The 26,700-nt window shown below is 35.5% G+C and overlaps 1 protein-coding gene across 1 annotated transcript in view; it reads left to right on the plus strand.

Annotated features, from left to right (window-relative positions):
- The window catches only part of St8sia4 (ST8 alpha-N-acetyl-neuraminide alpha-2,8-sialyltransferase 4), a 101,092-nt gene extending 91,218 nt beyond the window's left edge, over positions 1 to 9,874 (plus strand). Inside the window, exon 5 of the mRNA XM_021663170.2 lies at positions 5,612 to 9,874. Within this exon, the coding sequence (XP_021518845.2) occupies positions 5,612 to 5,894 (283 nt within the window). The 3' untranslated portion in view covers positions 5,895 to 9,874. The remainder of the gene's footprint in view (positions 1 to 5,611) is intronic.
- The last annotated feature ends 16,826 nt before the right edge of the window (positions 9,875 to 26,700 follow it).

Here is a 26,700-nt window from a genome sequence, read left to right on the forward strand (position 1 = left end):
CCTGTCACCTCCAGGTATTTTTATCTCTCCTTTCTTTCATAAAATTCCATGCACTCTACCCAAAATTTGGCTGAGTCTCAGCCTCTGCTTCCATACCTTGATCTGTAGAGTCTTTCAGAGGCCCTCTGTGGTAGGCTCTAATAGTTTCAAAATGATACTAAAATTTATGTACATCAAAATGCTAAAAATGCTAAAACAAAATGCTATTACATCAAAATGCTAAAACTCTTTATTCAAATATAAATTTAAATTATTATTTATAACTGACAGTTTGCTGAAGACAAACACAAAACAGTAAAATTGAACACCATATTTTTGTTTTCTTCCTTGTGATTGTGGTTCTTTGAAGTTATCAGATTATTAGATTTAATGTTATTGTTATTTGATATAATTATCAGATAAAATAAAAAATACTACCAAATTTAAATTATAAATAACTTATTAATCATACTCACTGAGTTATGATAGCATATCTCAAAAAAGATAACTGAAATAAATTTTTAGGCTAAAGCATATTTAGGGTTTCATGAAAAATTTTTTTCTGGTTTAAAATGTATATTTTTAATACATATTTCCAATGTGTATATTCCAAACTTTTAAAAAAATTATATTAACTGATTAGAATTCTTTGTTTTTCTTTTTTGTTTAATTTTTCTTTTTTTAATATTTATTACATTTTATTCACTTTGCATCCTAGTTGTAGCATCTTTCCTCATTCCCTCCCAATCCCACCCTCCTTCCCTCCTCTCCTCCCATGCCCTTCTCCAAGTCCACTCATAGGGGAGGCTCTCCTCCCTTTCCATCTGACCCTAGCCTATCAGGTCTCATCAAGACTGGCAGCTTGGTCTTCCTCTGTGGCCTGGTAAGGTTGCTCCCCTCTCAGGGGGAGGTCTTCAAAGAGCCAGCCACTGAATTCTGTCAGACACAGTCCCTGTTTTCTTACTAGAGAACCCACTTGGAGACTGAGCTGCCATAGGCTACATCTGTGCAGGAGTTCTAGGTTATCTGTATGCATGGGCCTTCGTTGGAGTATCAGTCTCAGAAAATACCGCTTTGCCCAGATTTTTTTGGCTCTGTTGTTCTCCTTGTGGATCTCTTTTCCCCTCCATGTCTTTCTATCTCCCCCTTCTTTAATAAGATTCTTTGCACTCTGCCCAAAGTTTGGGTAAGAGTCTCAGCATCTGCTTTGATACACTGCCGGGCAGTCTTTCAGAGTCCCTCTGTGGTAGGCTCCCGCCCTGTTTCCTGTTTTCTCCCTCTTCCAATTTCTGTCCTGTTTGCCTCTCTGAGTGAGGATTGTTCATCTTACCCAGGGTCCTCCTTCTTGCTTAGCTTCTTTAGGTGTATAGATTTCAGTATGTTTACTCTATATTATATGTCTCATATCCACTTAAAAGTGAATATATACCGTGTGTGTCTTTCTGTTTCTGAGATACCTCACTCAGGATGATTTTTTTCTTGATCCCACCAGTTGCCTGCACATTTCATGATTTTCTTGCTTTTAATTGCTAAGTAGTATTCCATTGTGTACAAGTACCACAATTTCTTCATCCATAACTCAGTTGAAGCCATCTGGGTTGTTTCCAGGTTCTTGCTATTATGAATAAAGCTACTGTGAACATGGTTGAACAAATGTCCTTGTTGTGTACTTGAGCATATTTTGGATATATCCCAAGGTGTGGTATCTTGAGTTAGCACTATTCATAATTTTCTGAGAAAGCAATAGATTGATTTCCAAAGTGATTGTACCAGTTTACATTCCTACCAGCAATGGAGAAGGGTTCCCTTTCTCCACATCCTCTCCAGCATGTATTGTCATTTGAGTTTTTTGATCTTAGCTATTCTGATGGGTGTAAGGTGAAATCTCAGGGTCGTTTTGATTTGTATTTCCCTGTTGACAAAAGATGTTGAGTATTTCTTTAAATGTTTCTCTGCCATTCGATATTCTGATGTTGAGAATTCTCTGTTCAGCTCTGTACCCCATTTTTAATTGGATTGAAAAAATATTTTAACCATCAGTGGAATTTGATAGACAAATTCAAAATTCAAATTCAAAAGCAAAGCCAAAGGCATAGAAACAAATGTTTATGGTCCTCAACTGAAGAAACATGTGCACTGAAATGAAATGAGATCATCATAATTTGTTCTTCAATATGTAATTTTAAGTTATAATTTCTAAGTGAGAAGTTGGATTTGTACACAGGATTAAAGAATTACACTCTTTATGACACCTTGAGTGACATACTGTTCTCTATAGGTCAAATTCCATGCTTTATTCCTTCACCTTTACCATCTTCTTTATGCCATGATAACATTAAGCTATGCTAAATATTATTAACTGAGTTCCCAATGAAATAAACAGCTTCTTCCCTGACTAATGGAATTGGATCTTATGACGATAAATGCAGCATTTCAGATTTTAGTTTACTGGAAGAACATGGGGATTATATTGGAGGCAGAGTAATAAACTGTCCTGGGTAATAAGAACTAACATTTTATGCCTGGAACAGTGAGATCTATGGGACCTATACTTGTTTTCCATTTAGAAATACTCTGTAAGTTATACACAACTTTTTAACTAAATTTTGTATATTACTATTAAAGAATTTTAGCTTTACATTGTAATATTAAAACAAAAGTGAAAAAGGTGAAAGGACTAAGGGAGAAAAGATGCAACTCGATTTTAGATGTTAACGTATATTATGTATATCTGCGGATAGATTCAGGAATTATGTTTTGTTTTTGTTTGTTTGTTTTTGAGAAAATTTTCCTGTGTAGCCTTGGATATCTTGGAATTCACTCTATAGACCATCATGGCCCTGAACTCAGAGATCTGCATGCCTTTGCCTCCTGAATGCTAGGATTAAAGGCATGTAGCACTAATGCACACCAGTGATTTTAAAAATTGTACTTTGGGTGTAGTTGCAAAGTTTACAGATATTATCTAGCTGTGTATGCAAGCAGAATTGAAGAATATCCCCACTTGTTCTTTTACATCAGATTTGATTCTGGTGAAGTAACAAATCAGTATTATAGATTGGCTTGTATAGTTTTAAGCATGCCATTGGATTTCTATAGTACCTACTAAATGTATTTATCTAAGGTTCTGATTTTTGAATGCTATAGACTTGTGTTATTTATTTAGATAGTTTTGTTATCAGGCTTGCTAGAATTATTGTAATGGTTTCACAGTCTTGATAAGGTTGATATTTATATAGAAATGCACAGTAATACAATTAAATTTTTGTTAATTTAAAAATACATCTTTCAGCTACAATACTTTAAAGAACAATAAGATTCTATGTTTAGGACAGGAGCAAATATTACACAAAAGTAATGCCATATTGTCCTCTATTGTACACAAAATGCCAATACATATGCAACAACAAATGATCAGAGAAGGTTTTTGTTGTTGTTGTTTGGTTGGTTTGTTTGTTTTTCTTTTTGCTTTTTCTAAGATGCTTAGGTGAGAAACTCTGGATTTTTTTTTCCCTAATAGACTGAAAGAATATTACAACTTCATCTGTAAGTCTGTTTAGCATACAATATTGGTTGTTTTCTTAAAGATTCTGTCAAAAATTCTCCCTCAGACATATTGTTAGAAGGTTGAGTGATTATGAAATACAACAATTAACACCCACTTCTTTTATATGATTCCCTGTACTCTCAGATGAGTCTCAGCATCTGCTTTGATACACTGTTAAGTAGTCTTTCAGAGGCTTTCTATGGTAGGCTTCTGTCCTGTTTCTTGTTTTCTTCTACTTCCAATGACCATCCAATTTGTATTTCTAAGTGAGGATTGATCATCTTATCCCAGGTAAGACCTGGAGAGGACAAAAGCTCCAAAAGGAACAAATATATCTGGGCACAGGGATCTTTTCTGAGACTGATACTCCAACCAAAGACCATACATGGATATATAACCTAGAACCCATGCATAGCCCATGGCAGCTCAGTATCCAAGTGGGCTTCCTAGTAAGGGGAACAGAGACTGTCTCTGACATGAACTCAGTGGCTGGCTCTTTGACCTCTCCCCAAAAACAAAGGAAGAGCAGTCTTACCAAGCCACAGAGGAGGACATTGCAGCCAGTCATGATGAGACCTGATAAGCTAGGGTCAGATAGAAGGGGAGGAGGCCCTCCTCTATCAATAGACTTAGAGAGGGACAGGGAGGAAATGAGAGGGGGGGTGGGATTGGGAGGGAATGAGAGAGAGGGCTACAGATGGGATACAAAGTGAATAAACTTTAATTAATATAAAAAATAAAATTTAAAAATACAATAATTAAAGAAGTACATGCATCTATTATACTTTATTTAAACAAGATACCCTAAAAATAACGGGAAATTGACAATCTTCCTCTTTTAGTTGTTTTCACATGACACCATTTTCTTTAAGGAAATGAGTGTACCCAGAAGCATTGGAAACTCCCTCTCCTCTAAAGGTGATGATTGTCTGGAGATTTGCATGCTTTTCGGGCCAGCAAAACTTGCAACCAAGATGGATCTGAGCATTCAGAAGTACTTTATTGTTGTTACAAGTTCATATTATGAAATATTTTTCACCATGGAAATACATCTTACCTACTTAAAAAGAAATACTGGCCTCACAGATGGTCCTGGTTAAAAACAAAGTAGTCACAAAACAAAGTAAAAGGACAGGAATGTGGAAAAAGAATCCGAAGGCAAGATTAACAGGTGGCAGGGATGGGAAAGGGATGAAAAGGTGGGGTAGGAGTTAACAGAAAGCAATATATGTATATAAAATTGTCAGGGAACATATTTTATCAATAAAAATTTTAAATGTCAAATTATGTAAAGACTGAACTCTTCATTAATTTATTATAAATGATACTTTATTTGTTTAGTTATTGCTCTTGTGCTCACTGTGGTAATATTTTGTACAGAAAAAAGTATTTTCTTTTTCTAAATTTTTCTTTATTATTATTATTTATCACAATTTATTCACTTTGTATCCCAGCTGTGTGGTAATTTTTTTAAAGTCACCTCATTAAACTATGGTTTTATGATTAGAGTTGAAAAGGGCAGCTGACATAATTCAAGTTAAGCATTGATTTAGTTATGTGTTGTGTGTCTGAGACTGTTCATGTGTATGTGTGAGCCTGGAATTCAGTCTTGGTGCCTGATCCTACACACAAGGTGATCAGTGAGACTCAAGAGTCCCAGCCTCTGCATACCTTGCCAGGCTTTTACTTCTATCGGCTGACAGTCAAAGCTATGTCATTAGTGCTGTGCACTTTCAATGATATTTATACCTTTCTGTGAAGATTCTACTCTTACCATTCTACTCTTACCATTAGATACATGCTTATTCTTAATTAATTTGGAATGAGAAATTCTAGAATAGTATTAACAGATGCTTTTAACCCTCTGGCTGTTTTTATGGACTCAAGAATTTGTAAGAAAATAAACATAAAATAAAAGTTAAACATGTAAAATTTTCTAAGTACATAAACACTATTTTTCAGTGATCACTGAAATGTTTACTCATAATCATGCACTGTGTTTGCTACGTGATATGACTTCTCTAGAATATATGCTATATTACTATAAATTTGATACTGTTTTACTTTTGTTTTTGTTTCTTCCAGATACTGGCTGACCAACAAAGTTCCTATCAAAAGACCCAGCACAGGCCTCCTCATGTATACACTTGCCACCAGATTCTGTGATGAAATTCACCTGTATGGATTCTGGCCGTTCCCTAAAGATTTGAATGGAAAGGCTGTTAAATATCATTATTATGATGACTTAAAATATAGATACTTTTCCAACGCAAGTCCTCACAGAATGCCATTAGAATTTAAAACACTGAATGTGCTACACAATAGAGGAGCTCTAAAACTGACGACAGGGAAGTGCATGAAGCAATAAAGCACATTTTGAAGGATGAAAACTGGACACAAACTTTTTTCTAAAGATGCTTCTGGAGATTTAGAAACAGGATCCAAAACAAGGCTGGGTTTCAGCAACCACCAGTGACTGAATAGCTGAAATGGAAGTCTATGTGAACACACCACCAGCTAAAGAAATACCTGTCAAGTGCTCTCACTGTAAATACTCTGACTTCAAGGGTCCTAGTAAGTGCCACTTCCAAGAAGAATACAGTTTGAATGTATTACCAGTAGTGTTTACAAGATCCAACAGTGCACTCATCATTAATTAGCAAAGCAAAAATGTTCATCACTGTGGGGCAGCCCCTGTAATGCCAAGCACACTAGAAGGGAACCCGGGAGCACAACTTGGCCCTTGGGACATTAAAACATCTTTAGGAGCAGAAACGAAGAAGAACAGAGTTTGAGCAGAGCAATCCATGAGACGGAGCAGATCGAGTTAAGGCCTCCAATCAGGACACTGAGAGTGATCATGTTTATGTTTTGCTTACATTTTTGTCTTCTGAAATTTATTTTGGTTTGAGTATGGGGTGCTTAGAAATTGGTTTGAGATACAGAAATGAGAAATACATATAGATGAAAAAAACTTCAAGCAGTCCTTTTTAAAGTTCTTATAGTTTTTAAACAGCAATCACACCAAATTTTGGAGTTTTGTTTTATTTTGCACAACTCTAAATCTCTGGATTATGTCTTAATGGTGTAGCAGGTACCAGCCAAACTATACCACTCATTAGTAATAAACAATTGTAAAGAAGTGATATTTTTAAAAATAGTAAAATTAGCAGAGAAATTTCACTCTTGGTACCAAAGATTATATCATGTTCCTACACAGTAAACCATTCTCCTTTCATGAAAAGAATATATTAACACTAACACATCAAGATGCTGTTAATATAAAACTTGGCTCTAAATAATTAAAAACTTTCAAACACAAATGTTATGTTTAATTGACATCTTTGGCATTTCATAATAATTTTATGAAAACATGTTGCCCTGTAGAAGAAATGTTGTATTGATGTAGCTGAAATGTGACTTCTTGTTCTATAATATTATCTTGGTTGTTCTGGTGCAAGGATAAACATGAGCCACTTTATATCACTTTAAAATTTCTCTCTACAAAATAACATGATCAATCAAGCCTTGTTTTCATAACAGATTCAGCGCAGTTTAATAATATGTAAACACTGTGCATTTAAAATGAATTCAATTGACAAGGATTTTTCTGTAATTAAGTACAGTTTCGTTATTACTGCATTTTTAAAGGAACATGAAGTTATTCATAGAGTGACTTAGAATCTGAACTGACTGGTGGGCCAGTTTTCTGTTTCTCTTGAAAGCAGAAGAGCTGAATTCTCACTTCTGCTTTGGCCTGCAGCACCTTGACATGACTTCTTGTTTCTTGGGGAAGGCAGTCTTAAGAAAGCAGAAACAGCATGAGAAATATGTGCATTTTGTTTTTCTTATGACAAGAAATCTAAAATGAATGAATAGCATGGCAAAAGTATACATATACATATACATATACATATACATATACATATACATATATATACATATACATATATTATGGAAAAGGATAGTCATATAGTGCAGTTACCAATATTTTGAAGAAAAGTTAGCAATATTTTAAAAAACCAACAGAATCTCAGGATAAAAAAGCATTTTCTGAGAACCTGTGTACCTATCAGAAAGAAAAATAGAATGGGAGTTTCATAACTAGCATGATTTATCTCAACAAGCTTTTTTTTTTTTTTTCATTAAACTCCTCATCTATTCGGAAATTTGAAAGTATTAGATATGTGTGGTATGATTATTAAATTGAAAGTCTAATTTACTGAACAAATGAAAAGTGGAGTGGGTAATGTGTCAAATTTATTTTGAACTGTATTGAAAGAAGTATTCCCAGCAGCACCTAACATCAATTCCATAGAAATCTAGAAGTCACAAGTAAGTTCTTACAAGCAAATACTAACTTGGCACTTATTCAAAATACGTATTTAAAAGCATCAGCGCACCATTTCGACTGAATTTTAAAAAGGAAAACAATTTGTTTAAATGACACTTAGGTCACAGCAAGCACACCTCAACCATCCACTGTCTCGTGCATTGGCGTTCCTCTCTTAGGTGCATCGGGTGGTGCCTTTTAACACTTTCACATTGATTCTTCACCCTCTGCTTCGTGTTCTCTAAATGCTTGCCCAGTTAGGAGAATGTTCAGCATCAAAAGGGCTTCAGATTTGAAAGAAACTACTTTTGTTCATCTCAGGGAACTTTCAATACATAAGAAAGAATTCAATTAAAGATGTGTAGTGCTCAAAGAAGAAATACTGTGTGAGAACATTTCATCCTCTATCATACAGCTTTCATTTATGCCCTCACACTGCAATCCTTATCATGGCCTTCTTGCAGGGAGAAGGCAAAGGGAGAACTGAAGACTAACAGTGAGAGGGAGGAAGGCAGTTATGGTTTAACACACACGATAGCATAAGGGATCATAGCAAAATCAAAGTATAAGTATACACTTGAAGTACCCGCGTTTTCGTTAATATGACATGCTCACAGCTTTACTTGTTTTATTCCTTCTTCATGACTTAATTACACACCTGGGAATGTTCAGGCAGCTGACTGTAAAATATCCCAGTCATTGAGGTAACATGGTTGCTACTGTGCTATTGCCACAAATAGACCATGGAAATATTCTCCCTATTATTACTCAGCATGACCTATAGTTAATAATGAGTTCTGAAAGAAAATATGAATCAGTAATAGATTTTCAGGGCAAATCTAGTGATTCAGCTCACAGGAATAATGAAACTATTGTGGAAGTCTTTCTCACTGGGAGAAGATGCTGGGCATTGAATTGTCTTCATGTGTTGTGTATCATATGAACTGTATACTGATTGTTAATGGAAATCTCTACATATATGCTTACAGAAATTCTTTATTGAAGAAATGATAAGGGTAGTGTACATACCAACAAGTTACTCAGCTACTACTCAAGAAAGGGTAAGCAAAGTAATTTATTTCTAGTTGTGACAGTTAGCCATGATTCATATTAGCGATATTTGGTTCACTGAGTTGTGTTCATGTGATTATGATAAGGACTATCTGTAGATGTGGAAGGGGGATGGGAAAGTTGTGTACAGTTAGCTGTTATCTCGACAAGTTTGGAAGTTTCTCCATTAAATGTTATCAATATATCAAGGTTTTAAATTTTAAAAAGTAAGGATAATTGTTTGTATTTGATAAACAAACTCCAAATACAACCCACCTAGAAATAGATATTTTATTATATGTGCTATAAATATATCTATATAGTACAAATAGACATGTGTGATGCATATATACTATGTTATATATGTATATCTGTGTGTACACACTGAGTCTGTAATACGTGCACAACTAGATGTGTGTTATACTGATATCTTCAGGGTCTGCACTGTGAACTGCCCTGGAGATCATGACCACTTTAAAAACAGAAGTTCTTTTGAGACTTCATTTACTCTGCTTTAAGAAAGACCTACTTCATAGTTTAATTATATGTTCTTTCCTAGAGTAATAGTAAGAGACTAGTATGTTCAGATCTTACAAAAAAAAGTAAAGAAAATGTATCTTCAAGCTGGCAATGTATTTAAAATGCGATTTTCTGATTGTGGGTCTAGGCCGTGTGTTTCCCTTTATGTAGCACCCTTTAAGAAATACTGTTTCTTTGTGTAAGTGAAAGCACAAGTGTTTTAAATGTATATAACAGGAAGAAAGCAAATGAGTTTACAGATAGCTTTGCTGCATAGGATAATTGCTACTGAATTTTTCTTACACTGCTCTTTGGAAAGTGAAGATGAAACTTACTCTGTAGGTTCATTCTGTTCCACACTGTCTTCTGTTGTTTGTGTACAGTAATTAGATATTCTTGCTTTATCATTCATACAATTGTAAAATAAATTAAATTACTTTTTTCCAGTTTTTGACTCATCTTGTATAGCTACATCTTTGAGTTCACTTCATGTGTCAATATTAGGTGACTGCTCTTTGGAGTTTCTATTACTGCTTGAGTCTTTTCCAATTTCAGCCTCACTGATTGACAGTTGGTTTAAACATTTACTTTAAATGAGTTCATGGATACATGACTACTTCCAATACCAGCATGAACATCAGAAAGTCCTTAACAGTTGGGTGTGGGTAATATTCTGTGTGTGGTTTTGAGTCTGGAACATTCACTACATGGGTTACTGCAATTTATTTCTAATTTATGCTTCCACTAACTAACACAGCTGATTCATTTAACATCCATGATGAGAGCCCTGCTGACTTTTTACACAAAGCATTTCCCAGCTGCCTGTTGGCTTGTGATTGCATCTTCAAATTGCTGCCATTTGCTGTTTGCCTTCCAGAAGATGATTTAGAAGGACTACTAAAATCTTTGTCCAGATGTTTCAATAACTTAAAAATCTGTGTCTTCAGACATAGACTATTTTCTAGAAAACACTTTAAAAGTAATTTCTTGAGTTTCTTTTCAACATTCTACAATCTTGAATCATTTGCTAGAGAGCTTCAAGGAACTGTTTGACATGGCTGATAAGTTTATATATCATTCTTCTGTATCATATAAGCTTGTATACTTACATTTACTTTTCAGTATCCACAAACAATGTTCAGTCTATGTGTTCCTGAAGTAGAGACAGATCACATCCCACTGAATCCAAGGCCTGATGTTGTGGAACTTTGTGTAAGCATTGATAACTTTGAATCAGCTCTTTAAAATCTCATGCTGAGAAAAATCCACTATTTTTACAGTCAAATAATAATGTGTATATTAATTTAAAATAAATTTGCGTGTCTGAAACTGTGGCTAGATTACCTCTCAAAATTCTATTTAGTTAGCAGTTGAACCTGTTTTGCATGGGACTAAATGGCATGCCCTCATAGGAACAAGGAAGTTAAGGAAAAACTAAATTAATTTATAAGAGATTATATTTATACTAAACCAGACTGAATGACTACTTATGATATTTCAAGATTCATTAGGCTAATTTGTTTTTTACCTGTCTTGTATTAGCAGTACTTAAATTGTTCACACTTTAGATCAAATATTGTTCTGAATATTATATATATATACATATAGTATATACTATATGTTATACTATTTGAATAGTAATATATAGGTATATTAACCGACTGAATTTGAATAAAAAGTACAAGATCTAGGTACTGCAAATATTAAAATTTGACACATACTATTAAAAAGATTATGAGATGTCTTCTAGGAAACACAGCTCAAAAGTAAGAGAATGAGGACTTGAACTCACTGTCTCAATGATTTTCTCTCTGTCTCTCTGTCTTTCTGTCTTTCTGGCTCTCTCTTCCTCTCCTGAATCTTGGTACGATCCTCTCTCAGAACTGCTTCTTTATCACTAGCAGTAATGTCCTTTTGAAACATGATAAGAAAACTTTCTGCAGTAGATGGTGATCAATACAGCGACCCACATCTGGTCAATCTGCTGAAACTAAGACACTAAAGAATGTTCAGCCCTAAATAGGTCATCTGTATCCCAGCTGTGTTTGACTATAAGAAAGCAATTTCTTATGAACACTGTGACAGCTGCTCATATTAACTCTCAGTAGTTGTGACAACAAACATAAAACCCGTGCAAGCTCAAGCCAGACCAAAGTTCATTATTCAAAGTAGATGTTGCCACAAAGTTCCACTCCTAGATAAGCAACTATTGACTGAAAGTTTTCTCAGATTCTAGTTCCTAATAAAATGAGCATGCTAGACTGAAAAACCATACCTCCAGGAATATATCAACAGCCCAAGGTAGACTTGATGGGTGAGTTAAATAAAAGTCACTGAGTTAATGGATAGGGAAGTGGATTTCCATATCAGTACAAGCTTTGTTTCTCTATGTTCCATGGCTCAAATTGTTTGTGTTTTTAGCAGTATGGTCCTACTCTCAAGTTCTTACAACCTGACCAAAAGTCTACAATCTATGATGTTTGCAGTCCATGGGACCTCATTGTACAGCAACTCATAAGAGGTATACCATTGATGTGACTGAGCCTTTTATGTGCACTGGGTTTTTTATTTGCTAGCTTATAATATTTAGGAGGCATATCACCCAATAAAAGAAAACTATTTAAATTAACACCACCTCCACATAAATATATTTTGAAACTCTACAGTAGGCTAACCCACAAATTTTTGTTGAAAAGCCATTAATGTTAATTCCTTTTCTTTGTATTCGTTTTCTAAACTGGCCTTCCCTCCTTGTTCCCAATCCTATCCTTCTTCTTCTAGTCTTCCCATTGTTTTATTTATACCATTGCATTCTATCTTCCATTCCTGAAAACTTCTTCTTTCTTTGACTCCTTAATAATTTTCTGATATATGAGTATTTCATATGAAACACACATATCTGAAGATTCAAAGCTGACATCAACAAATGAGGAATAAATTTGAATTTTTCTGCCTCTGGGTTACAAAACTCAGTATCATTGTTTCTAGTACATCCCATAAACTCTGAATTTCATAATTTTATTTTTGTTAATACTTTAATAATAAAGAATTGTGAAAATGTATCCATTATTATTTTCAATTCCTCAGCTGATGGATATCTAGGATATATTCACTTTTTAGAAATTCACAATAAACAATTAAATATTTAATATCTGAAATTCTAATATCTAAAGTCAGTGAAAGTGTTGAATACCAGCATAAGTATAGTTAAATATTTATTTTGCTTCCAGATAACTGATTTAATGATAGTTTACTGATTTCTGATACAATCACCAATGCTGAATTTCCAGCATACATATAAAAGCATAGAAATCAATTATTTGTTTTTGCAAATCATATTCTATAAGTGACAATATTAAAGTTTTCCTAGAAAACTTGTTAACACAGTAAAGGAGCTGATATCTTAGAATACAGGGAGCTATTTCTTTAGTTTTAGAAGTCAGATAATTTTAAATAAAGTGTTAGCTTCGAAGCTAATTTTCTAGCATCATAGTCTGAAAAGTAATTTTAATATGAGGGAAGAAGAGGGAGCAAATAAGTTTTACTCATAAAATTTGAGAAATAAATAAATGGACATGTACATGGACATGTAAATAAGCATGTACAGATACATGTATGTGCACGTACCAGTGTGTACATAAATGTGAGGCTCAAAGGACAATGCAGGGTGTTATTTCCCATATGCTATGATCCCCACCTTTTTTTTTTTTTTAACAGAGACTCTCAGTGAATTGGGCTCACCAGTTGAGCTAGACTGTCTGACCATAAATCCCCACTGACCTTCCTTCTTATATCTACCCATTGCTGGGACTGCAAATGCAGACCATTATGCACAGCTTTTTCACACATGTTTCCTCATGTTTCCTCAGTAAATACTTTGTGCTTTATGGTATTCCTATAACCACAAGAAAACTTACTTTACACAGTGTATTGTTTTTTTTCAAAGACCAAATGTGTTTTTAATAATGGCTTTTATTTATGCTCTAATTTATTTTTGTAAGAATAATTATTGTCATTCATAAAAACAAACAAACAAAAAAGCCTGATCTTTTACTCTCACACATTACCAAAAGAAAAATGTGTCACCAACCCAGTTACAAAATCTTTGATCTACAGTCTTTCTTGCTTGGAAAATAGGCTAGTTCAATGGTGGCACAGAACTTGTGAGAGTAGCCAACCAGTTTGACATAAGGCCTACTCCATGAGGAAGAAACATGATTAACACTGCTTGGGTAACCAAGAATCAGAGACTAGACAGCCCAGACACGTAGGGTAAAATTGAACCCTACTGTTCTAAAAACATCAAAACATATCAATAAAATGACACCTAATGGTATTCTGCAATAGTCATAGATCACTGTCTTATCCAGTTGACCCAACCCACAGGTCAGTCGAATGAGACCCTTAGAGAGGGGGTGAGAGTGGGGTGGGACAAGAGATGTGAGAAATGAAGACCAAGACAGTTTCTCTGATCAAGGACTCCGTTTATTATTTTTTCTGCATCCTTCATATAGGCAGGGCAAAAGGAATGTAATTGCCTTTGGCAGGGTTACTAAGTGACGAGGAATCACAGGATGACCCACCATAGGAGTCACAAGATGTGCTAATAAGGATTGTTTGGAACGTTCCTCAGGAGTGTTACTTGGAAAGCCCCAAAGAGGGAGGAGGGTTTAAGGTGTTTCAGGAAGATGACGTTATTGCAAGCCCCAAGTCAGCCAGGAATGCACTATTGTCATTAAATATGCCAAGAATTTTGGGGCAGCAAGGTGCCAGAAAGCCCCCCCCCACATCCAATCATCATTAAAGAGGCTTCCTCTGAAAGCAGACAGAAAGAGATGGAAGGATCTTCAACAAGGTATTTCCTAAGAGAATGACCCTGAGTAGAAGGTCCTGATCAAATCCAATACCTCAGAACTTAGAAAATCCCATGGAAGAACAGGCAGAAAGATTTTAAGAGACAGAGGGGATGGAGGGCACCAGGAAAACACAGCCCTCTGAGCTGAGCCCTCCTCAACCCAGCAAGGAGCATATGAGCCCACAGAGACTGAAGCAGCAAGAACTGAGCCTAAATGGGTTTGGTTTACCCCAGGTCCTCTGAATATATATTATAACTATTATAGCTTACTATTTTTTGTTTGCTTGTTTGTTTTATTTTTATTTTTTATATTAATTACAATTTGTTCACTTTGTATTACAGCTGTAGCCCCCTCTCTCATTCCCTCTCAATCCCACCCTCTCTCTCTTATCTCCTCCCATGCCCTTCTCCAAGTCCACTGATAGGGGAGGTCCTCCTCCCCTTCCATCTGACTCTAACCTATCAAGTCTCATCAGGCAGTCTTCTTCTGTGGCCTGGCAAGGCTGCTTCCCTCTCAGGGGTAGGTGATCAAAGAGCCAGCCACTGAGTTCATGTCAGAGACAGTCCCTGTTCCTATTACTATGAAACCCACTTGGACACTGAACTGCCATGGGCTATATCTGAGCAGGGGGGTTCTAGGTTATATTCATGAATAGTCATCTGTTGGAGTATCAGTCTCAGAAAAGACCCCTGTGCCATGTTTTTATGGTTCTGTTGCTCAAAATGTGGACCTCCTGTTTCCTCCAGATCTGACTCTTTCCCCCTTTTTTCATAAGATTCCCTGCACTCTGCCCAAAGTTTGGTTAAGAGTCTCAGCATCTGCTTTGATACACTGCTAGGTAGAGTCTTTCTGAGGCCTTCTGTGGAAGGCTCCTGTCCTGTTCCTGTTTCCTCCTTCTTCCAGTCTCCATCTAGTTTTTCTTTCTGAGTGAGGTTTAATCATCTTACCCAGGTTACTCCTCCTTGCTTAGCTTTTTTAGGTGTAAAGATTTTAGTATGTTTCAGTATATACTCACTTATAAGTGGATATTACACATATAATACAGCTTAGTATTTTTATGGGACTTTTGATTGTGAGAACGAGTGGATCTCTGACTCTTACATCTGTTCTCAGAACTCTTTTCCTTTTGTTTGGTTGGCAATTCCAAATATCGATGTGATAGTTTTTGCTTCATCTTATTATATTTTATTTTGTCATGTTTGGTTGTTATCTCTTGGAAGCCTGTTCATTTCTAATGAGAGGCAGAAAGAGAGTGGATCTGTAGGAGAGGAGTGGTGGGGAGGATGTGGGAAAAGTAGAGGTAGGGGGAACTATAATCAGAATATGCTACGTGAGAAAAGAATTTATTTTCAAAAAAGGAAATTATTTTAAAAGCCTAGCCTGACTCTAAACTAACGCCACTTAATCTGCCTTATATACACAAATCACGTAGCGCACAGCATCAATATTGCAGCAAGAATTAAGTTTCTGTGAGGTGCTATTTTTGCATTTTCTATAAAATTTTGCAATATTCTCACTCTCCAGTTTCTGTCCAGCACTGTTTCCTCAGACCCAGGCTCCCAACACCACACAGATGGGTTTAATCTTAAGCACATCTGCCAGTGATACCAAGATGTAAACACACTCAGCGGGGAGCAGATGTTTTCCAGGAAAGATCACTGCCACCAGGGCTGTTTAGCTCTGGCTTCTATATTAGTTAATTTTCATGCTTGCCCATAGGCCATTCTGTCCAAGTAGATCCAAAAGCCAAGTAGTGGCTTTCAGGTCTAGAAGAGTAACTGTATTGATGTTGCTTCATTCACCTTATACGTGTCAGGAGCAAGTATTTAGAAACGTGTAAAGTTTGTCCTTATAGGTTGAGGTCTTTTGTTGCTGTGCTGTTTTAATAAACACTTATTTTCAACTTGAAAGAAAAATATCCTTTCAATTTGTCTATTTTAGTGGTATAATTCAAGTTGATGTTAACAATTGTCTGTATTAATAATTCTAATGTGTGGTTCTTCTAGAATATAAAAAAGCTTATTTTTATATGCATAAATTTATTCTATACACTATATTTACACCTATTTCTTCTAACAGTTTATCAGGTAGTTTTCAATGTGTGTATCTGCAAATCTCAATTCCATGCAAAATTTCAAAAATATTACATCTATAAAGTGAGTATATTTATTCAGCATGAATATGATAATAACCTCCGTTAAGTATTAGTTATACCTTCTGAACAGAGACTATTTAAGTAAGTGTTAAGTCAATTTGACAAGCATTCATTGATTACATCAATAAAGCTGTAGTAATAGTATTATATGTGCAGATTTACTTTAATTGTAGTAACAAGGAGCACAGAATGCTGGTCATATGAGTATGACAGCTGATTTGACAGCCCAGGAAACAAAGAACCTTCAGGAGTGACCTAAGATGAGTAGAACAGGACCTATCCTTTGAAGCTTGAGATAGCCAGAAACAAAGTTCCTAGAGATAGAACAAAAAAAATGTTTTGTTAATAGAGAAGGCAATCAGTAGATACTGGCTTTATTGCTCTTCCATTATTATAAATGGTAAAATTTGGGGGGAAAGCTACTAGCCTAAAGAATTGGAATCTCTTCAAATCCCTCCTTATGAAAATTATAGATTCCATCCGCACATTACTTTCTGGATTAATTTTTAATATTATATTCAAATAAAATCACATTCTAATATAAAACAAGAAGTAAATAAATTAATATTTCTAAAATTATCCATTACGCAAGTTTCACTTTAACCACTTTAGTATATATTTTATATTACCAACTTGAAGCAATATACCACAGAAGGAAATGTCTTGTTTTTTATTAAAGATTTATTTATTTATTTTACACGTATGAATGTATATGCAGGTACAGCTGCATGCCAGAAGAGAGCACCAAATCTCAGTATAGATAGTTGTGAGCCACCATGCGGTTGCTGGAAATTGAACTCCGGGACCTCTAGAAAAGCAGACAGTGCTCTTAACCACTAAACCATTTCTCCCGCCCGTGTTGGTTCTAAGTAACAAATTTTTAAACAATTTTCTAGTCGTTCTGGTATTTTGTTGTGATCTTAAAGTATTATTTTATGAAGACCATCACTAAATTACAGACTAATATTAACTTTGACATGGCAACCACAGCTTCTTTCTCCTATGTAAAGTTCTTTATATATGTTCTCTGAATAATGTGTTTTTAGAAGACTTAATTTTTTTCTTTTTTTCTATATGTATACATTTAATCTCCTTACCATTTCTGAATGTTTGTAAAGTTCAGTAGCTTAAGGAACATCCAGAATAAAATCAAATTATCTAACCATGTAAATACATGTTTAAATGTTTTTAAAAAACAAATTTTAGGTTCCAATTAATATGTAAAATGAAGGGTTTTTATAGGAGATAGTTTAATTCCCAAATGTTCTTTGGAATATGAAGTGAGGAAACAAACAATGTATGACAAGATATGAGGTAAAGTAAACATAAAGACATGTTTTTAACTGACTGATTCTATATGCTGGTATTCAATCTTACTTGAATAATTGGAGGAGCTTTGTGATAAGATCTTGATTCAAGGAATAAAACAATAAACAATTTGTTCATTAGTCCTTACCCTCCAATGGGGATATTTTAAAAAAAATTCCCTAAGTACTTCAGTTACTGTTTTTCAATATAGATTTTAATAGGTACCGTCAATCGATTCTTTTATGTTTGTTAAGACAGTTTCTGAATCTCAGATGAGTCAGGGGAAAGAAAACAGTATTCAGAAGCCTGGTTGATAAATTCAAGGCATTTTTGAATAGGTTTGTTCTTTCTACCAAATCTAATCCTATGACCAATTTTATAATTTGGTACAAACCTGCCAAATTACAGAAGGCTAAAGATGCTTCATCGAAAATTATAATCCCATTATCTATGAGTCACCTCAAGTTTGTTGCTGTTTACCTCATTCTTTTCTCACTTATTTTAGACCTCATACTTCTTCAAGATTCTGAGTGTTTTCTGGATTTTTATTTGCTAGACATTGATTGACACAATTGTAGACATATTTATTTCAGAAGTGAATCATCAAAAGATACTAAATAAACCTTCTGAATTTCATACCAGCTGTACCTTCTAGCCATAAACTACCTTCCTGGCAGAGATAACTGACATTGATAGTAACAGAACTATCTTGACTATTGACTCACTGTTTTGAGGAAACTCAGCTTAATGAAGCTGCAATCTTAGCTTTAACTTCAATGTGATATTTATTGTGTTCCCTGGAAGAAATCAGGACATATAATCTACTAGAGTTTTAATTATGAAGACTAGAAACAAATTTCCAAAAATGAATTATCTAAAATAATGAGAAGATAGGTAAATGCTACTTTTATGGAGTGTTTGTAAGGACTGAAACTCAATATAGAGGCTGTTTGGTTAATGCTTATTTAAACAGAAAAGCACATCCTTGTAAACATGCACAATGTTTTGACCATGACCTGTCATTATGCTGAGCATTTAAGATTTCAATCCATTATACTAATTGGGCTAGCACACTTTTTGTTGAAATAAATAGGAAGAGAAATGTATTCTAAAGCAATGCTAATTTACTCCTTGCCTCTTCTTTTTTGTTAAGAAACATTTGTCTTATATTACATTTTGTTATATTATATACATATTGTTATATTACATTTTGTTAAGAAACATTTGTCATATATTACATTTGTCTAAGAAAATGTAATATATGACTCTTTTATAATGAACTGGAGATTTTCTAAGTACCTGCATTCTGCATGGTAAGCCTGGCAATTGCCATCAATTCTGATAAGATTAAATTAATTATGCCTCCTCCAACGTGAATACGTGCCTCTGAGTTGTTCAAATTGTATTGCTGTCATACTGGGGAGCATGTAACAGGATAGAGCCATTGGCAGTTTCCCCATTTAGCAACTGGAGAAAAGGGAACCCATGCTGTTAGATCTATCCATAGTCTCGTCCTTCAAAGTCAATACAACTTGTTCATCGTTCCACTGAAGAGTTCACAAATAAAATAACTGTCCTTATTAATAAGATCAAAGAAACTTTAATAAGATAAAAGAAATTTTATTCATTCCTTATGAAGACAGAGCATAGGAGGAGGGAGGCTAATAATTAGGAAAATGGAACCATCAGTGAAAAAGTTTCTACCTAATCTTAGTAGACACAGAAAAAAAATGTGGGTAGCTGTCAGTGAGATAACTGCAGAGAGGGAAAACAGAAAATGTTGAAATACTCATAAAAGTAAAAGTAAATGAAAATCCAATAGAATGGAGTAGTGAGAATAAAATTGCAAATAGCAATAATAGTGAAAGATTAAATTAAGAAAGTGGCAGCTAGGAAGGAAGAGAGGGAGAAGTCTGATATTACCTGATTATTTGTAAAAATAATTTGGTTCTATTGAGAAATTTCTTTCTTTCTTTTTCTTCCTTTCTTTTTGTGAAGCAAAGAAATATTTTACTTTATAATATAAAATATTAATATATGCATATTGATGAAATTGGTCTCAGTGTTGTTACTGTTTGTGCCCTGTTGATGTGATAAAAAAAAAAAACTATCATCAAAAGCAAGATGGAAATGAAAAGGCTTATTTAATCACAGACTTTCATCAAGTAACAGTTTAACAGTTCATCATCAAGGAAAACCAAGGGAAGAAATCAAGCAATAAATGAAAGAAGGAAAAAAATAGAGAAATCCTCTCTGAATCATGTTTATCTACCTTTCTTGTACCTCAGGCCCACCTGCCTGGGTTTGGTACTGCTAGGAGCAAGCAAGGGCCTCCTACAACAAATACAAATCACTACAACTTAACATACACATGAGTACAGACAAAGTGATGGCGGCAATTCTTTGATAGAGGTGCCTTCTTTCCACATATGTCAAGTTGACAACCAAGACTAGTCCTCACAAATGTTGAGATCAGACAATATTGTGGAAATGTGAAGTCAGTGAGAAGTCTTGATAACTATTGTACTCTCTTCAGTCAAGTGGTAATATTTGCTTAGAAGTTAGTGCTGTCAGTAACTGAAGAGAGGTATGGTTAGATAATAGAGGCACATTCTTAGGACTTTAGAGTCAATTGTTTTTGATAGAAATTTTGATGTAATTTTGAAAGGGGCATACAAATCAAAAATGCTTCAGCTTTGTACTGAGCATTTGAAGAAAGAAAATTAAGATTAAAATTGGAAATAGGAATATGAAATTTAGAAAAAAGATAGAACCACCTAGTTATCTCAGTAGAGGTCTGGTACAGTTTTCAGTGATGCAAGGTTTGCCTCACCTAAAAAGAGAGGTCTTATGAAATATTAGGACCTTCCATACTCAATGATAGTATGAACCATGAATATGGAATAATAACATCAGAATCAATACAAGATAATTCAAATAGACTTCATATATTTTGAGCTCCTATATATCTTTATGACATTTGCTGAGAACTCCATTAGTGTGTGGTATTACTTTCTGTCTTGTCATTCTTCTTCCTTTTGTAGTTCACTGGCATCATTGCCTAATAAAACTAACATCAATGTCTACTGCAGTGCCTGTTTCAAGAGAATCTAGATTATGGTTGGCAATGAGAAATAAAAAATTAAAAAGTATTATTTACCAAGAAAGAGGCTCTATTTCATTGCTCTTAGTAAGTAGAACACAATTATCCCTAGGCATAAACTGGATCTGAGTTGTTAAAGGATTTCATGCACAGGCCCCTCTGATATTCCATCCAGTGTTCCTACATAGCCAAATTCTGGATTTATTCTCCAAGATCTAGTCAGGTGAGTCTACCTGCCCCTGCCACTAATGAACCCTCCTTTACTTACTAGATCCAGGATGGGTAGCAAGTAACTTCTAGACTTATCCTAGAATTCACCCTGCCTGACCAGATCAACAAGCCATTATCACACTATATCCAACCTTTCCATCTACCCAAATCCTGTACTTCCTTCTAGGTCAATCCAGGTAAGTCCGCTTGAGCTCACCTCCCTTTATCCTCCTCAGTCTGCCAGATCTAACCTCAGTCCCATATCCAGTATCCAGACCTAGCATGGCCACCCTTATCTGCACAGCAACCAATCTCTAGGCTTCCACCAGAATGTATACTGTCTCTATTCAGATGACAACTCCTAACCCATGGCACATACAAACTCCTCATCCAGGTAGACTACTCCCACTCTTCAGACTTTTACAAGGATACACATCCTGTATAACAGTCCAGTTGCTTCTATCCACCTGATGTTATTTGCAACTTCTAGCCTCAGCTTCCCTACACATTGTATCTTTTGCCCCAAACTGCTCCATCCATATCAAACTTAAAACTAACAAAAAAACTCCAAATGACATTTCATGACAAAAATGCAAACAATATGAACAATTCATGCCAGTGTCTTCTCTCCAAAACTTTCCAGTCCAGAAATGTTTGCTAATGAGAATGAACTAACTAAATTCCTTTGACAAGGAATTTAAGAAAACAGTCATAAACTTTATGAAAGAAATCAAGGCATTTAAAGAAAACACAAAGAAACATCTTAATAGTATCAAGGAGAAAGAACTTAAAGAGAAAAATATCTGTGTGCTGCTAAGGGAAATACAAACACAAAAGAGGGAAAGAAATAAACCATGACTTGAGAATGAAATCTAATGAAGAGAGAACCACTGAAGAAGAGTCCTACTGAAGTAAAAATGGAATAAAAAATCTAACAACCCAAATAAAAATTAAAAGGCAAGGTTTACAAGTAAAATGGATCAAGTAGATGATAGAAAATTAAGCCTCAGGATAGAGGATCTAGACCAAATAGCAAATAAGCAACGATTACTAAGATAACGATGATGATGATGATGATGATGATGATGATGATGATGATAAACCACAGGAATGGAGCATATGGGAAACTATGAAAAGTCCAAACCTTTAAATTGTAGGCATAGATGCCAAGTCAACAGCATAGACCAGATCTTTTACAAGAACATAAGAGAACACTATTTCAAAATGAGGAAAAGACACACCCATGCAGTTACCATGAAATATGCAGAGATATTTCTTTGAGCTGAGATTCTCCTTCTTCTATTCCTATTATTCTTAGGTTTGGTCTTTTCATAGTGTCCCAGATTTTTATAGGAATGATAAAAATGTAGCAGTGCTTGAGGAAATCGGTAACCAATCACTAGTACAATTTGAGACACACTCCATGAGAAAGAGCCAACTCCTGTCACAATTAATGATACTTTGCTTTGTTGGCAAACATAAGCCACACTAGCTGTACTTTGAAAGGCTCTACCCAGCCCCAGATCTAAACAGGTTCTGAGACACACAGGTAAACATTAAACAGAAAATCTTGTGCAAGAGTCATGGGAAAGAGAGAAGGACCTGAAGTGGACAAGAACTCCACAAGAAGAACAACAGACTCAACTAACCTAAGTTCATGGGGGTTCACAGAGACTGAACCAACAACCTGAGTACATGCATAAAATAGACCTAGGCCTCCTACACTTATGGAGATGATGGATATCTCGGTCTTCATGTAGGTCCCTTACAACTGGAGTGGGGGCTGTCATTGACTTGGACACAATTGCTTGCTTTTGGATCACTTTTAGCTGGGCAACTTTGTCTGGTCTCAAAGAGAGAGGACTCATTTAGACCTGATACAACATGGAGAGATGTGGCAGGGTGACATGGATAATGCTGCTTTGTTTTAGAAGAAGGGGAGGAGGTAGTGGGGAAGAGGATAGAGGGTGAGACTGGAAGGAGAGAAGGGAGGCAGATGTGATCAATATTTAAAATGAATAAATAAAAAAAAGAGGGAAAAAAGAAATATACAGAAAATCAAATGGACAAGATTTGGCAAGAAAATATGCATGTTAAATCTTAATTAAAACAAGAAGTATATAGAACAAAGCCTTAAGAAGAAGAAGAAGTTATTTGTTTTCTGTGTTTTCCTGAATGCTCAATTACCATCCCGAAAGGCAAAGAGGAAGGACATCAGAAGAAGGAGAAAACAGGAAATGAGCTAGAAACCTGCCACAGAGGGCCTCTGAAAGGCTTTGCCTTGCAGACTATCAAAGCAGATGCTGAAACTTATGGACAACTGTTGGGCAGTGTGCATGGAATCTTCTGTAAGAAGTGGGAAATAGTAAGATCTGGAGAGGACAGGAACTCCACAAGGAGAGCAAAAGAATCAGAAATTTGAACACAGGGGTCTTCCCAGAGACATCATACTCCCACCAAGTACCAGGCATGGAGATAACCTAGAAACCCTGCATAGATGTAGCCCATGGCAGTTTAGTGTCCAAGTGGATTACATAGTAATGGGAAGAGGGACAGCCTCTGACATAATATGATTGGCCTGCTCTTTGATCACCTCTCCCTGAGGGGGGAGCAGCCTTACCAGGACACAGAAGATGACAATGCAGCCACTCCTGATGAGATCTGATAGACTAAGATTAGAAGGAAGGAGAGGAGGACCTCCCCTATCAGTGGACTTGGGGAGGGGCATGCGTGAACAAGGGCACCCTCTCCCATGGCTGCCTGTCAAAAAAAAAAAAAGGAAAGAAAGAAAGAAAGAAAGAAAGAAAGAAAGAAAGAAAGAAAGAAAGAAAGAAAGAAAGAAAGAAAGAAAGAAAGAAATACCAGAACAACAAATGATTTCTCAATGGAATCCTGAAAAGACAAAATTGCCTGGAGCAATGCATTCCAAGTCCTAGATATGATGATGCCAACCTAGACTAATATACCCAGCAGAACTATCTTCCAAATTTTAAAGAAAAACAAAACCTTTTCATGATATAAACACCCTAAAAAATTTATATACAATTTATATACAACATCAAAATCTAAGACAATATAGGAATATATACATATTGAGAAGAAGAGAGTAATGAACATAAAAATGATACTGTTGAAAGAAATAAAAAGCAATAATTTTTAAAATATAAAGTATCATTGTATTAATGTATATGTATTAACATATATATATATATATATATATATAATATTTTGATCCACTCCAGTGTTGCAGGCTATTTGATCCCTTTATGAACCCTGAGATTGTGAACTGTAAAACCCTGTTTCTTGTTTGCTATGGTTGAGCCCTATCACATACCTTTAATCCAAGAATTTTCTGTTTATTATAAAAAGGTGATTGTTGTGTGGTTAGGCCATCCCTAGCACTCACCTTTAATCCAAGAGCTCTCTGAACACAGGATTTAATACAATTAACCCTGGGTCAAGAAACAGAGCAAGAAATCAGGTGACAGTGATAAAAGGCTAGGAGGGACTTTGAGTTGAGGAGTTTTAAGAGAGCATTATAAGGAACTTTAGTTCTCTGGCTCTTGAGCTTTACCTCTCAGACTTTTTCAACTTTTGAGCTTTGAGCTAGTAAGGCTCTGGCCTTGAGTTTTTTGGCCATTTCATCCTGGACTGTGAGCTAAACTATTGAGCCTTTTGGGGCTTTTTCATTAGGATGTGAACTGAGAAGGAAGGTCAGCTGGATGCTTTCTCTGTCACTCTGAGCTAGCAGGTTTTCACCCCAGCATCTGGATCCTGAGTCTTAATTGGTAAAACAGAATAGTTGGGATTTTCATTCTTTTATAACAACACTCCAAGTAGATCAAAGTCTTGAATAGGAAGACTGAACACTGAAATAAATAGAAGTAATCATAGGGAGAACCCTGGAACTGGTAAAGGAAAGACTTCCTGAATAGAGCTCCATATTTCCAAGAATTTGACGAGCAACTGACAAATGGGACTGTATAAAACAAAAAAGCACAACTAAAGAAATAATTAACCAAATGATTAATTATTAATAATTAACCAAATGATTAATTATTAATAATTAACCAAATAATTAACCAAATACTACTCTGCTATTCTTGCAGACAGGAGTCTAACATAATTGTCCTCAGAGAGCCTTTGTCTGGCAACTGATGGAGACATATGCAGAGATCCAAGACCAAGCAATGGGCTAAGTTTGGGGAGTACTGTGAAAAAGTGGGAGGAAGAATAGAGGGAGACAGAGAGATCAAGGACACCACAAGAAGATCTACAGAGTAATCTAACCTGGGCCCATACGGACTCACAGAGGCTAAACCACCATCCGGAAAGCATGCATTGACTGAACCTACACCCTCCTACACACACATATGCAACCATTGTGCAGCTTGGTCATCATGTGGGTCTCATAACAATAGGAGTAGAGGCTGGCTCTGACTCTGTTACCTTCTGCTGGTTCACTGTTTCCTACATAGGTTGCCATTTCATTCCCAGGTGAGAGAGAATTACTTAATCTTGCTGTGACTTGAGATGCTAAGGAGGACTAGCACAACTTAGAAGCCTTCCCTTCTCTGGGAAAAAGGAAAGAATACTCAGAGGGAATAAAAACAAATGAAGAGGAAACCTACAAAATGGGAAAAAATCTTTGCCAGTTATACATTGACAAAGGATTAATTTTGAAAATATATAAAGAACTCAGAGTAAAGAACAACAAACAAAAACAACCCTTTAAAAAAAAGGGCATTGCCTTGTATCCCTGACCTCTCCAAGACTTTAAACATAAATGGATGTTAGATTTTGTCAAATGCTTTTTCAGCATCTAGGGAGATTATCATGTGTTTTTTTTTTTTCTTTCAGTTTGTTAATATGGTGGTGCACATTGATGGATTTCCATATATTGAACCACCCCTGCATACCTGGGATGAAGCCTACTTGGTCATAGTGGATAATATCTTTGATGTGGTATTTGGTTTGCAAGTATTTTGTTGAGTATTTTTACATCAAAGTTCATAAGGGAGATTGGCCTGAAATTCTCTTTCTTTGTTGAGTCTTTGTGAGGTTTAGGTACCAGGGTGACTGTGGCTTCATAGAATGAGTTTGGTAATGTTCCTTCTGTTTCTATTTTGTGGAATAGTTTGAAGAGAATTGGAGTTAGCTCTTCTTTGAAGGTCTGGTAGAATTCTGCACTACAACCATCTGGTCTTGGGCTTTTTTTGATTGGGAGACTTTTGATGACTGCTTCTATTTCTTTGGGGGATATAGGACTATTTAATTGATTTACCTGGTCCTTATTCAGCTTTGGTAAGTCAAATAAATCAAGAAAATTGTCCATTTCATTTAGATTTTCAAATTTTGTGGCATATAGACTTTAGAAGTAAGTCCTAACGATTATTTGGATTTCCTCAGTGTCTGTGGTTATGTCCCCCTTTTCATTTCTGATTTTGTTGATTTGGGTGATGTCTCTCTGCCTTTTAGTTAGCTTGGCTAAGGGTTTGTCGATCTTGTTGATTTTCTCAAAGAACCAGCTCTTGGTTTCATTGATTCTTTGAATTGTTTTATTTGTTTCTAATTGATTAATTTCAGCCCTGAGTTTGATTATTTTCAGCCGTCTACTCCTTTTTGGTGTGTCTGCTTCTT

Source organism: Meriones unguiculatus, chromosome 15, assembly GCF_030254825.1.
Source record: "Meriones unguiculatus strain TT.TT164.6M chromosome 15, Bangor_MerUng_6.1, whole genome shotgun sequence".
Classification (NCBI taxonomy): domain Eukaryota; kingdom Metazoa; phylum Chordata; class Mammalia; order Rodentia; family Muridae; genus Meriones; species Meriones unguiculatus.